This window comes from Bos grunniens, chromosome 19 (genome assembly GCF_055505025.1).
Source record: "Bos grunniens cultivar Pamir isolate PY7600 chromosome 19, Bosgru_T2T1.0, whole genome shotgun sequence".
NCBI lineage: Eukaryota > Metazoa > Chordata > Mammalia > Artiodactyla > Bovidae > Bos > Bos grunniens.
In genome coordinates this window covers 49,852,683-49,867,061 of record NC_141183.1, presented here as the reverse complement: position 1 = coordinate 49,867,061, position 14,379 = coordinate 49,852,683, and the positions used below count along the sequence as shown (strand labels likewise).

The 14,379-nt window shown below is 39.3% G+C and overlaps 1 protein-coding gene and 1 non-coding gene across 10 annotated transcripts in view; one reads left to right on the top strand and one right to left on the bottom strand.

Annotated features, from left to right (window-relative positions):
- Positions 1-14,379, bottom strand: part of ACACA (acetyl-CoA carboxylase alpha) — a 286,860-nt gene that overhangs the window by 173,282 nt on the left and 99,199 nt on the right. For all 9 annotated transcript variants that reach the window (XM_086360402.1, XM_086360403.1, XM_086360410.1 and 6 more), the window contains 5 exons: positions 10,645-10,754; positions 9,286-9,367; positions 8,444-8,542; positions 6,730-6,836; positions 3,548-3,658 (listed from right to left, as the gene is read on the bottom strand). In XM_086360402.1, coding sequence (XP_086216528.1) covers positions 3,548-3,658; positions 6,730-6,836; positions 8,444-8,542; positions 9,286-9,367; positions 10,645-10,754 — 509 coding nt within the window. The remainder of the gene's footprint in view (positions 1-3,547; positions 3,659-6,729; positions 6,837-8,443; positions 8,543-9,285; positions 9,368-10,644; positions 10,755-14,379) is intronic.
- LOC147352610 (U6atac minor spliceosomal RNA) lies at positions 8,170-8,297 on the top strand. The gene has a single exon (XR_015148511.1). It is a non-coding gene; the product is annotated as a U6atac minor spliceosomal RNA (small nuclear RNA).

Sequence of the window (14,379 nt, the reverse complement as noted above, 5' to 3'; positions counted from 1 at the left end):
GCCCCCAACCCCTCCCAGCATCAGAGTCTTTTCCAATGAGTCAACTCTTCGCATGAGGTGACCAAAGTACTGGAGTTTCAGCTTTAGCATCATTCCTTCCAAAGAAATCCCAGAGCTGATCTTCTTCAGAATGGACTGGTTGGATCTCCTTGCAGTCCAAGGGACTCTCAAGAGTCTTCTCCAACACCACAGTTCAAAAGCATCAATTCTTCGGTGCTTAGCTTTCTTCACAGTCCAACTCTCACTTTTATACATGACCACTGGAAAAACCATAGCCTTGACTAGATGGACCTTTGTTGGCAAAGTAACGTCTCTGCTTTTCAATATGCTATCTAAGTTGGTCATAACTTTTCTTCCAAGGAGTAAGCGTCTTTTAATTTCATGGCTGCAGTCACCATATGCAGTGATTTTGGAGCCCCCCCCAAAAATAAAGTCTAACACTGTTTCCACTGTTTCCCCATCTATTTCCCATGAAGTGATGGGAAATAGTGATCTTCGTCTTCTGAATGTTGAGCTTTAAGTCAACTTTTTCACTCTCCTCTTTCACTTTCATCAAGAGGCTTTTTAGTTCCTCTTCACTTTCTGCCATAAGGGTGGTGTCATCTGCATATCTGAGGTTATTGATATTTCTCCTGGCAATCTTGATTCCAGCTCGTGCCTCTTCCAGCCCAGAGTTTCTCAGGATGTACTCTGCATATAAGTTAAATAAGCAGGGTGACAATATACAGCCTTGACGTACTCCTTTTCCTATTTGGAACCAGTCTGTTGTTCCATGTCCAGTTCTAACTGTTGCTTCCTGATCTGCATATAGGTTTCTCAAGAGGCAGGTCAGGTGGTCTGGTATTCCCATCTCTTGAAGAATTTTCCACAGTTTATTGTGATCCACACAGTCAAAGGCTTTGGCATAGTCAATAAAGCAGAAATAGATGTTTTTCTGGAATTCTCTTGCTTTTTCTATGATCCAGCGGATGTTGGCAATTTGATCTCTGGTTCCTCTGCCTTTTCTAAAACCAGCTTGAACATCTGGAAGTTCACGGTTCACGTACTGCCGAAGCCTGGCTTGGAGAATTTTGAGCATTACTTTACTAGCATGTGAGGTGAGTGCAATTGTGCGGTAGTTTAGTTACTTTTTTTTCCAGGGCAGCATTACACCTTTAGGTATCAGTTTTTAGGTCAGTTATGCATTGATGCCTACCAAACCACCAAAATTTCAGTGACTTAGGGCACTAACCACTTTGCTTACAGCAATTTGAGCTGGGCCCAGTTGGGCAGTTCTTCTGCTGATCTTGGCTAGGAGCCATTCAGGGAGTTAGCCATCTAGCAACTTAACTAAGCTTGGAAGGTTTAATATGAACTCATGTACATGTCTCAAAGGTATAGATGAAACTGTCAGGTCTAGGAAGCCTCAGATGAGACAATTCATCTCTGCTTTGTGTGGCCTCTCTTTTTCCAGAAGCCTAGACTATGCTCTTCACAAGGCGAGTCTGAGGTTCATTCCAAAAGGCCAAGGGCAGAAGCCAGAAACCACTTGCAGCTTTGGTTTTGAAACTAGTCACCATTTTTACTGTATTCTATTGGTCAACCAACACAAGTCACAAGGTCAACCAAAACTCAAAGGGTGGAAGGAAAAAAAGTCACTATTTCTTCATGGGAAGAAGGCAAAATCATACTATAAAGGAAGTGTATATAGGGATGGAAAGAGATATCATGGTCATCTTTGCAAATAATCTCTCACAAGCTCTTTTCTGTATTTTTCATCCTTTTTGTCTCTTCATGCTTCAGTCTGAGCTTTCTTCTGACTTGCCTTCCAGTTGCTAATTATTTCTTCAGTTGCATCTAAGATGCCATTAAACCCCTCTATTGACTTAATTTTCAGTTCAGTTCAGTTGCTCAGTCCTGCTCAACTTTTCGCGACCCCACGGACTGTAGTACACTAGGCTTCCCTGTCCATCACCAACTCCGGGAGCTTACTCAAACTCTTGTACATTGAGTCAGTGATGCCATCCAACCATCTCATCTTCTGTCACCCCCATCTCCTCCTGCCCTCAATCTTTCCTAGCATCAGGGTTTTTTCTAATGAGTCAGTTCTTTGCATCAGGTGGCCAAAGTATTGGAGCTTCATCATCAATCCTTTCAGTGAATATTCAGAACTTGAATATTCAGAACTGGTTTGATCTTCCTGCTGTCCAAGGGACTCTCAAGAGTCTTCTCCAACACCACAGTTCAAAAGCATCAATCCTTCAGCACTCAGCTTGCTTTATGGTCCAGCTCTCACATCCATACATGACTACTGGAAAAAACATAGCTTTGACTAGACGGACCCTTGCCGGTAAAGTAATGTCTCTGCTTTTTAATTTGCTGTCTAGGTTGGTCATAGCTTGTCTTCCAAGGAACAAGCGTCTTCTAATTTCATGGCCACAATCACCATCTGCAGTGATTTTGGAGCCCAAGAACATAAAGTCTGTCACTGTTTCCACTGTTTCCCCATCTATTTCCCATGAGGTGATGGGACCAGATGCCATGATCTTAGTTTTTTGAATGTGGAGTTTTAAGCCAGCTTTTTCACTCACTCTTTCACCTTCACCAAGAGGCCCTTTAGTTCGTCTTCAATTTTGGCCATAAGGGTGGTATCATCTGCATATCTGAGGTTGATATTTCTCCCTGCAATCTTGATTCCAGCTTGTGCCTCATCCAGCCCAGCATTTCGCAAGATGTACTCTGCATATAAGTTAAATAAGCAAGGTAACAATATATAGCCTTGATGTATTCCTTTCCCAATGTGTAACCAGTCCATTGTTTCATGTCTGGTTCTAACTGTTGCTTCTTAACCTGCATACAGATTTTGAGGAGGCAAGTGAGGTGGTCTGGTATTCCCATCTGTTGAAGAATTTTCCAGTTTGTTGTGATCCACATAGTCAAAGGCTTTGGCATAATCAATGAAGCAGAAGTAGATGTTTTTCTGGAACTCTCTTGCTTTTTCTATGATCCTGCAGATGTTGGCCATTTGATCTCTGGTTCCTCTGCCTTTTCTAAATCCAGCTTGGACATCTGGATGTTCTCAGTTTATGTACTGTTGAAGCCTAGCTTGGAGAATTTTCAGTATTACTTAATTTCAGAGAGCCTGAGTGAGGCCAAGCCAAGAGCATCCAGATCAGGAATTAACCATTCTACACACTTTATCTAAGATGTCAGCACAAGCAGGGCACAAAAACATAGGAAGGTACTGACTCTTCCTTGTTACTAGGAAGGCCTATGAGCCATACAAATCAAATAGGGAAGAGCTATCTGAGAAACTGAGCAGTTTTACATAAGACAGAATAATGACTGCTTGAATTAGCTAAATGAATAAAACCTTAGATTGAATTGGACATTTCACTGATATTTTTTCCCCCTGCTACTAAGAAGGTAGAGGTTAAAGCGAATGATTAGATTAGTTACAAACAAAAAATTTAAATATTTTCTGGACATCCAAATTATAGTGTGAATTAAATCACATATCTCTAATATACATATTAGTTCAAATAAAGAACAACAACTTGTACTCCACCTGTCTGAAGAGGTTAGGGAAGTCATCTGCATTGTTGACTTTTCTGATTCCCTTCCCTCCTCCTCCTTCTGAGGCCTTGATCATTACTGGATATCCAACTTCCTCCGCTGCCTTCAAGAAGAAAGAGAAAAATTGAAGTGAGAATGGTATTAGTAGAGAAGGAGAAAACTGGCATTTTCTCCCTTTAAAAAAATGCTGTCATCTGGTAGGTCTATTAATATACATACATTAAAATAGAAAGATCCTGAAGATATGGTATTAGATGAGAAAAGAAGTACCAGAATAGTATTTGCAGTAATGGATTGATCCAAAAGAAACTGTGTTTGTCCTTTTTTAAAAAATACTTCTTTATTTATTCAACAGTGATGGGTCTCAGATGTGGCATGTGGGGTCTTTCACTGTGGCCCATGGACTCTCTGGCTGTGGTATGTGGGCTCAGTTGCTCTGTGGCACGTGGGCCCTTAGTTCCCTGACCAGGGATCAAAACAAAGTCCCCTGCATTGCAAGGCAGACTCTTAACCACTGGACCACCAGAAAAGTCCCAAAAGAAACTGTACTTTTTCGTAGGTAAAAAATGGTTCTATATTGGCAATTTTGTATGGTTCAATCTAAAATAATCCCATATAGGTCAAAAACAAAGTAAAACTATATATACACACACACACACACACACATATATATATGTACATATATATATATATAAAATTATGTATACATTCATACACTTACATATGTAAGTACAAAAAAACAAGTCTAGACTATCGACCACTGGTGATTTATAAAGGGAAGATGAGTAGATATAAACTTTCACTTTTTACTGTATATATTACTGTATTATTAGAATTTCTTATAATATGCAAGAATTTGTGCCTTAACCATAATTTTTATTTCTTAAAAATTTACCAAAGTGTACATTTTCTTTGTTCCATAACTTTTCGTTTTAAAAAAGACAAAGAAAACACAGGCAGTTCACTTAATATAAGCTGACCACCTCAGCACAGCTTCTGATCTTCTGACAACATAGAAGACTCAACAAATCAGGATTCTCACATATCCAGAAATTTTTTCTCACTTGACTTTTTATAAAAGATAAAAATAACAAGATACCAAAACATTAATAGTCAGAAAACTAATTTTAAACAAATGCCCTAAATGTGCTTTTCATATTTACAGTATTTTATGAGATGATCCCAAAACTTTTCAAATATTTAATTATATATCCATTAAGCAAGGAGCCAATTAAGTCAAGATATACCTGTTTATTAGATTGCTATGCTATTATTAAAAGGTCTGAGGTAGCCTTTACATGTAATAATATGGAAGATACCCACATTGTAGCTAAGGCAAAAAGCAGATTGGGGAAAAGTTAACCAAAAGTTTAAAACAACTGAGTCATTCCTTTGTTGAAACATTCCAGTCTTATATAGTTTACATTATAAAAACATCTAAAAAATGTGTCACCAGAAAAAGACCATTTTAATTTTTGTCAGTAGTTTTAGGCATGAAAATCCTTCATAGTCCCATTTCTTCTAAATTCTCTTAACTTCTATGCTTACAAGCAAAATCAGCATGAACTCAGTCAGTGGGTGATAAATGATTGAAGAAGCAGGCACAAATGTGGGAAAGACTAAAAAATAGGAGAGCCCACATGATATAAGAACAAGGCAGGCCTTTAAAATACATACATAAGTTCTAGACACAGGTCATCTATTTAAAGTATTTTAGAAAAATTTTAATGCCACGAGGAAAATTCTTATATATAGGAAGAAGAAATCTTGGATTATAAAAACAATATATATGGTAAGACCCTAATTTCATAACTATCGTAACAGTTATAGTTATGGGAACCTATTAATAAAGACTGTCATTAAATGAATCTATGAACCAAAAAAGGCTGGCAAAAATTTTATGTTTATATTATAACCAGGAAAAAAAGGAATTTTAACTGATAAGCAATATAGCTAATTCCCTACAAAGGGTTTCTACTCTTTTGCAAATTATAGCAAATAGGACATACATCAGCAATTCAATTGGAAACATTAATTCTTCCTATTAAGGAGGTTACAGGATGCTTAACTTGAAATGCAAGCAACAGAGCAAAATCAGTTGAATATGCACTATTCCTCTTGAATTTATTGCAGATGAGTCAAACATGAGTAGCTTTCTTTTCTAAAATATAGCTCTTTGATCATCTCCCTGGTGGCATAACTGACACTTCCAACTAGTTAAAAAGTGAAAGGAGAAATAACTGGAGGGGACTGTGAAGGAAAGAAAAAATACTGTTGAAGAAAAGATCTCCTTTTGCTTCGGTGCATGTTTCTACATAGACAGACAATAATTAGAAGAACAGTTTCAGCCTCTATCAGCTCCCTCCCTCACTCCTCTCCAAAGCAAAAAGAATGAACTCTGATCTGTCAGTTTGGAAGGAGAAACTGAGCATGTATAGCTCAGCCTTTTCCCCTTTGAGATCAGCCCACTACACAGAACACATGTTCTTTCTCAGCTCTCAGTCATACAATAAACTAAATGGCAAAAGCCGTCTCTGTGATTACTCACATTGCCAGTAACCAGTGAGTGAGCCTGCTTAACTGATGTTCACTTTACAAATCTGATTGTTGCTGCACAGTTAGGACATTTTCATCACCATATCTGTTCGTATTAAAGCTGACATTTTGATCTCTGTCTGCCAGGGTTCTTGGTTCTGAACTCAAGCGGGGCAAAAAAGCGGTTTGCCCCTAACTCCACCACACACACACACACACACACACACACACACACACACACACACACACACTGTAACAGGTGGTGGAGAAAGAATCAGGACCTCCTTAAAGCTATGATTTAACCACCTAAGAAGTGTACACACACACACACACACACACACACACACACACACACACACACTGTAACAGGTGGTGGAGAAAGAATCAGGACCTCCTTAAAGCTATGATTTAACCACCTAAGAAGTGTTCTGTCCAGGTGAGTGGCTTGCTTCAAAACAAATTTAAATTGTTTTTGTGAAACGTAGGTCACTTCCTCATTCTATTACATAAACTACATCTCCTGGTCTTACAACCCTAACACTCTCATGGGTATATATCATAAACCAGGCTCCAAATCCCCATATTTGGGACTATAATTGGTCCGTTGAACATGATCACACCCCAGAGTTAGTAACCTACCTTCAGCCCATCATCCACATCCTTCACATAACCTTTTTCATATAGTTCCTGAGGAACATTTAAAATTCGTTTTGAAAAATCATTTTCGTGCCAGTCCACACAAAGACCTGCAACAGATAACAGTGACTTAAAAGCAGCTACAAGAATTTCTGTTCTTGTCGATTTTCTTCTTACACCTTCTTTAAAATGCTTTCATATTTATTCAAACTTGAGGGTAGATGTGAGAAAGAAGAATACCATAAAACCCTGATCAGTCCTTGGAGTTAGCAGGATTTACCTAATATCAACATCTGGCCACTTGGGTTCTGATGCTGGAAAAAGTCAAGAGAGATAATAGGCAGCAACTTAAAAAAAAACAAAACAGAAACGCAAGGACCTGAATACAAGACAAACAAACAAAAAAAAGCATGCCAGACTTCTCACAGAAACTCAGCAAACAAAGGATCTTCGATTTGTGTGTTCAGGCCTGCTCCAGGGCCAGAGGTCTGAGAAATAATTCAATCTTTATGAGCCCTTGGAAATGGAAATGGCGGTTTTATTGGCCTCAGCAGAGTCATGACGCCAAGCTTCCTGACTGTCCCTGTACTCAGCCACAAGGGGAATGGTACAGCCTCTCCATTCAAACAAGAACAAACTCAACCTTTTATTTTAAACTGTTTGACCCAGCAGGTCTGGAAAGGATATTGCAATTCCCCTGGAGAGCCAGAGTAACAAGAGTTCAAATCTGTTTAGACTCAAAACAACGGTAGTTCCCATTTGTAAGAGGTTTTAGTGTGTGTCTGCTCCCTGTGCTTGAGGACCGAAAAACAGAAGTTCATAATACTGACAGCTCTAATAATCCACATGGCACTCTTTAAGGGATCTGTCAAGAATAAATCATTTTTAGAAAAAATTCAGGCTTCTGCATGCTTGGAAGAAAGGTTGATTATTGACCTCAGTTTTCAGGGCAAATGAGTGGTTGAATGGTATTAAACAGGCAAAACAAACTGTCAACAGATTGTGGGCTCACATTAAGAAAATACTGGCCAAAAAGACTATATACGTGGATCCACATGACTGAATCACTTTGTTGTACACCTGAAACTAACACAACATTGTTAATCAACTATACGTCAATATAAACATTTTCAAAATATAAAGACTGAATAAACAAAAAGAAAGAAAGAAAATACTGGCAGGCAAATATCTAAGTAAGTGGGTTTTAGCTTTTTCTTAGTGATTTCAGTCATCGCCCAGGCAAGTTCAAAGGCCTATTCCACCTAAGAAGACCATCTCTGAGGAAGATCCTAGCCTAGGAAGACCTATCCTAGCATAGATCTGAATCCACAGAAGCAGATGAATTTCCTCAGAGTTTTTCCAAATTAAGTCCCAAGATCATTTACATTACCGTTTAGTGTCTCTGAACCTTGTACAAAATTTACATTCTTAAGACACGATAGGATGTTGTATGAAAGGAGCAAAGGTTAGCACTCCCCTTGACAAAGATGGAAGAGGCTCTTGGGCCTGACAACACGCATATGCTTAAGACATGATAGAATCATAGATACAGCAATTAAGCCAGGAGATACAAGCTACCAATCAATCAACTTGGATTCTGTTTCTTGTCAAATATTTAATACATTTTAAAGCAGGCCTAAGCCCCCAGCCACAGTCCCAAATACCCTACTGAGCTTTTCTGCACTTTAAGATACAAACAAGAAATAAAATTTCTTACCACTGCCACTCCATGGAAGAGTTGGGATACCAGCAGTTTGAGCCACTATGGAAGATGCGATCTTATCCCCCAGAGCCCACATGGCTTGGCTTGGAGGACCTAAAAACAAAACAAGAAAAGAACCCTGACTGTAACATTTTGGCCTCATTTCTTTCCCAAGTATTTTGTCTTTCATATAATTGTTTTTGTATTTGTCTTGTACCCCCCGCATCGCATACTATCCATATCAGAAACTTGATGACGGGGACTGCTGTGTTTTGGCTCATCTTTGTATCCTTTATAGAACCTAATGTAGCAGATTTTTACACACAGAGAGAATTCAATATATGTCAATATATGCTGAATTCAACCCCTGACAAATCATCCTTCATGATCCAACACTACCAGATTAACAAAGTCTTCTCTTTTTTTATGATTATCCTGAAATAAGGACAATAAAGTTTTAGGGTTCAAGTCTAAAATATTATACTCTCCTTGGACTTAGGGAAACCCAAAAGGAAGATTTATCATTAATAGGCTTTACAAAGCATAATCATCATTGTTGAGACAAAGACAGAAACACTTACCACCATATAACCTTGATTTTTCTCTCTCTATAGGAGAGCAGAAAAGTCAGAAGAAATAACCCTCACTTACAGGACTATAACCTATATGCTTAAATGTGAAGGTACTGATTCATATTTAAGGGCACACTGATTGTTGAATATAAAAGCCCAGTGCGTGATGAAAAATAAAAGCCTAGTATGTGTTAAACAGAAGAAAAGCAAAATATAGAGGGGGAATATGGACCAAAATGACAGAGTGAAACAGAAAAACAGGAAGAGTACGTCAGAAAGGCTTACCCATGAAGGCGATGCCATTTTTCAAGAGAAGTTCTGGGAGCTTGGGATTCTCAGAAGCATGACCCCAGCCAGCCCAAACTGCCTACAAGGGAACACAATATGATTCATTCTTAAAATTCGTAGTAAAAAGAACACGATTCAACTGTATTCCTCTCTAACCAAGACTGGCTGTACTTCATGAGGTACAATAGTGCCATAGCAGCCTAATGCTTAATTCAGCTTTTATGCCCGATTCTTGGCCAACTTTTTACAGAACAACAATAAGCAGTCGACTGTGGTAAAACCTCTGAAGACGTCAAAAACAAGTTGAAACTGATGTTAAGATCCAGCTGGTACTGTTGCGCTTCAGGAAAGTCAGTTCATACCTTTCAACTACACTCTACAGAGCCTCTTCTAGACATGCTGGTTTTTTTTTTGTAGATTGCATTACTTTGGCCACCCAACTCCACCTTTATATCTAGTGGTTATACTGCCATACAAATGTCAAGTTTTTTTCCTCTTTGGGCTTTAAGACACTTACCCTAAACTCTCTACAACAATGTGATAGAGAAGAAAAAACCTCCTTCTACACTACTGTGGTTCTAGACTAAGAGTATTTCATTGGAAATAGGTAACTTTCACTTAGTGGGAGGTTTGAAGGTGAAATGGATAGAATAATCTCTGAAAGACCCTTACAAACCTCTTGTTTAGATGATGTTTACTTTATGGTGACTCATTTCACTCTTCTCATCTTTCTTTTCCCTCTCTGTATATACCATATAAAGGCTCTTATCGAGGTTCAGAAAAGACGCTTTATATAAAATTAAAATTTCTTCACTGGCTATCCCCTCGTGCCTAATTGTAAAATGGTTGAATTGGGCACAGGGAACGCTTCTCAATAATCTATAACAACCTATATGGGGAAAGAATCTAAATAACAGTGGAAGACCTGAACCAAAGGCCAGACACTATAAAACTCTTAGAGAAAAACACAGAACACTCTTGGACATAAATCGCAGCAGGATCTTTTCTGACCCGCCTCCTAGAGTAATGAAAATAAAAACAAAAATTAACAAATGGGACCTAATCAAACTTAAAAGCTTCTGCACAGCAAAGGAAACCATAAGCAAGGTGAAAGGACAATCTTCAGAATGGGAGAAAATATTTGCAAACGAAGCAACTGATATAAAACTGAGAATACGTTTTATTCTCCAAAACACAAACGTAATAGTGGATATATGTCTGTGGATACCTGATTTACTTTGCTGTACAGCAGAAACTAACACAACGTTTTAAATCAAACATACTCCAGTAAAAAAAAAAATGTTTTTTTTTTAAAAGGCTGAATCTGGTTTTCAAGGAGACGCTGGCATGTCTTACTTGCACGGGGATCCTTTTAGCAATGTCAAGAATTAACTCCACATTTGCATAGTTGTTGTTGTTGGGGCCTCCTGGCACGGGCACGTAGTGATCCGCCATCTTAATGTATTCTGGAAACACAAGCACATTACCAATAATTAAAATTTATTTTCAGAAATGTAACATCAGAGCAAAAACTACACAGAAGACAAGTACCATCATATGTAAGCATGGGACAAACTACATTCGTGGGATAACTTCCAGAACCATTCATTTGGAGGCTCTTTGTTAAGTCACAGGCACTAAAATGTGATAATCTCAAGAAGCTCTGACACCAAGCAGCAGTTCCCAAACAGTTCACTGTGTCAGCTTTTTGAAGAGTCATTATGATCTCTATATTAAGGGTGACGTGTCACTGAGAGGCCCATTATTCTGTTCGGAGAAAAAGTTCTATGACACCTTTCATCTTTAACTTGCACTATATTCTGAGAAGGCCCCTTTCCTGATATAAAGCCGGGACAAAATGAGGAAACCGGGGAGAGACTGGAGGGTTTGTAGACTTGCTAAACAGGAAAGGTGAGTTACAGGAGTCTGTCAAGTGCTTGAAAAACATTTGTTTATCTGAAATGTTCAGGATACTATGGATTTGAAACATACTTAAAAAGCTAACTTCTTTCCTTATTTTTTTTTTGGGGGGGGGGCATAGTATCCCCTTTCAAATCTGTGACCTGATGTTTCTTCCTTTTCTGGAAGTAATTGTGGCAGAGCAGCTACAATGTAAAGACTGTACTAAGCTCTTTATATACATTACTTTATTTAATACTCAGTAATCCTTTTTATAATAGGTATTATGAGCATCCAGTTTATAGGGAATTACGTCTTGGAGCAGTTAACTAATTTGCTCAAGGTCCATCTCCACCATATTTTTTAAAAAGACTCTTTTTGGGGGTGGAATTTGGTTGCTGTGCTAGGTCTTTGTTGCTGCATGCCAGCTTTTCCCAGTTTCAGGTACTGGGGTTACTCTTCATTGCAGTGCGCAGGCTTCTCATTGAGGTGGCTTCTTTCACTGCAGAGCAAAGGTTCCAGGCGTGCGGGCTTCAGTAGCTAAGGCTCCCTGGCTCAGCAGTTGTGGAGTCTGGGCTTAATTGCTCCATGGCTTATGGGATCTTCCCAGACCAGGGAAGGAACCCATGTCCCTTGAAATATCCCACAAGCTGCAGAGCAACTAAGCCTGTGTGCCACAATTATTAAGCCTGTGCTCTAAAGCCTGGGAATTGCAACTATTAAAGCCCACGAGCTCCAGAGCCTGTGCTCTGCAACAAGAGAAGCCACAGAGTGAGAAGACTGTGCACTGCAAAAGAGAGTAGCCCCTGATCACCACAACTAGAGAAAAGCCTGCACAGCAACGAAGACCTAGCACAGCCAAAAATAAAAATAAAACGTTTTGAAAAAGAATGGAGCCCATCTCACTGGGAGACTTTTCCTTGCTGGCTTGCAGGAAGCAGGAAGTCATTTGGGGATGGCCCACATGGCAAGGAGCCAAGAGCAGGCTCCAGCTAACAACCAGAGACACATTCAGGCCCTCAGTCCAATAGCCCACGGAAAACTGAGTGCTGCGAACAACTACGTGAGCTTGAAGGCAGACCCATCCCAGGCTGAGCCTCAGACGGGACGGCAGCCCCACTCGAACACTGATGGCGGCCTGATAACCGGAAGTCAAAGACCCAGCTATAGAAACTGTGAGATAATAAATGTCCACTGCTGCTTTTCTTTGGAGGGATACTTGCCATATGGTAATATAGTACTTTATTTATTCTGTCCATTAGTAACTACTACTGGATAACATCTACAATATTAATAGAACTTAATCTAAAAGAAGTTCAACTTACATTAGTTTTTTTGCATTTCAATACTGGATATTAAAATTATGATGGCCGAAATTTTATGTCAAAAATTTATAGTGGATGTTTGACATTAGTTGTTTACATACAATTCAGTTTTTGGTGGAAAATGGTTTGGCTGCAAGAGAGAACATTTGGTTTACTTCAACTAATAGGAATATCTCTTAATGCTGGGATGGCCTCTTTGTATTTCTTCTGCTGTTGATTTTTGGCACAGTTATCTGTGACTGTATGAATAGAGCTGAGTGGAGAGGTGCTCATCATGCTTATTCCAAATAAGAGTATGTAACCAATTACTACAGGAATGAGGTGCAATTGTCCAATATTTTTGAGGCCAACAGGTTAAGTATAAGGAGTTTAGCTAAGATTCAGGAATTAAAGCCTGAAGCTTCACATGAAGCCAAACTGAGAGTCCAAAACCTTGCCAGTCTTCATATCCTCCAGTATTACCCTCCACAAACAGATCTTTCAAGTTGCTACCTGAATCATCCAATTATTTACACATATATTTTAAAGGTATCTATCTTTTGGATAAGATGCATGTTGAAATATTTACAGATGCAATAAACATTTGCTTTAGAAATTATGCTTGGAGGAGAGAGGAGGTATAAGTACAGCTGAAAGAAGTTGATTTTGGATAACAGATAGACGGGAAGGAGTTCATTACGCTCTTCAACATTTGAATTGTGAAAAACAACAACTAATTCACTTAAAATGCAAATCTTTAATGTCTGATATACATGCAGACACAGACGCACACACACATACCTAAAAAGATAAAGTCCATGCTTTTAAGGATGAAAAACAAGACCATCCTTGACAAATACTAGGTCATGTCTAGATCTTGTCAGATAGATAAGCTATCTGCAGTTTCCAGATAACCTGTGTCACACCTTCAAATATTTGCATATATGTTCTTTCTGCCTGTAATACCCTTGTCTTCCCTCTAGTTCAGTTCAGTCGCTCAGTCATGTCCGACTCTTTGCAATCCCATGAATTGCAGCACGCCAAGCCTCCCTGTCCATCACCAACTCCCAGAGTTCACTCAGACTCACGTCCATTGAGTCAGTGATGCCATCCAGCCATCTCATCCTCTGTCCAACCCTTCTCCTCCTGCCCCTAATCCCTCCCAGCATCAGAGTCTTTTCCAATGAGTCAACTCTTCGCATGAGGTGACCAAAGTACTGGAGTTTCAGCTTTAGCATCATTCCTTCTAAGGAAATCCCAGGGCTGATCTTCAGAATGGACTGGTTGGATCTCCTTGCAGTCCAAGGGACTCTCAAGAGTCTGCTCCAACACCACAGTTCAAAAGCACCAATTCTTCGGCACTCAAGCTTTCTTCACAGTCCAACTCTCACATCCATACATGACCACTGGAAAAACCATAGCCTTGACTAGACGGACCTTTGTTGGCAAAGTAATGTCTCTGCTTTTGAATATGCTATCTAGGTTGGTCATAACTTTCCTTCTAAGGAGTAAGCGTCTTTTAATTTCATGGCTGCAGTCACCATATGCAGTGATTTTGGAGCCCAGAAAAATAAAGTCTGACACTGTTTCCACTGTTTCCCCATCTATTTCCCATGAAGCGATGGGACCAGATGCCATGATCTTCGTCTTCTGAATGTTGAGCTTTAAGCCAAATTTTTCACTCTCCACTTTCACTTTCATCAAGAGGTTTTTGAGTTCCTCTTCACTTTCTGCCATAAGGGTGGTGTCATCTGCATATCTGAGGTTATTGATATTTCTCCTGGCAATCTTGATTCCAGCTCGTGCCTCTTCCAGCCCAGCGTTTCTCATAATGTAGTCTGCGTACAAGTTAAATAAGCAGAGTGACAATATACAGCCTTGACGTACT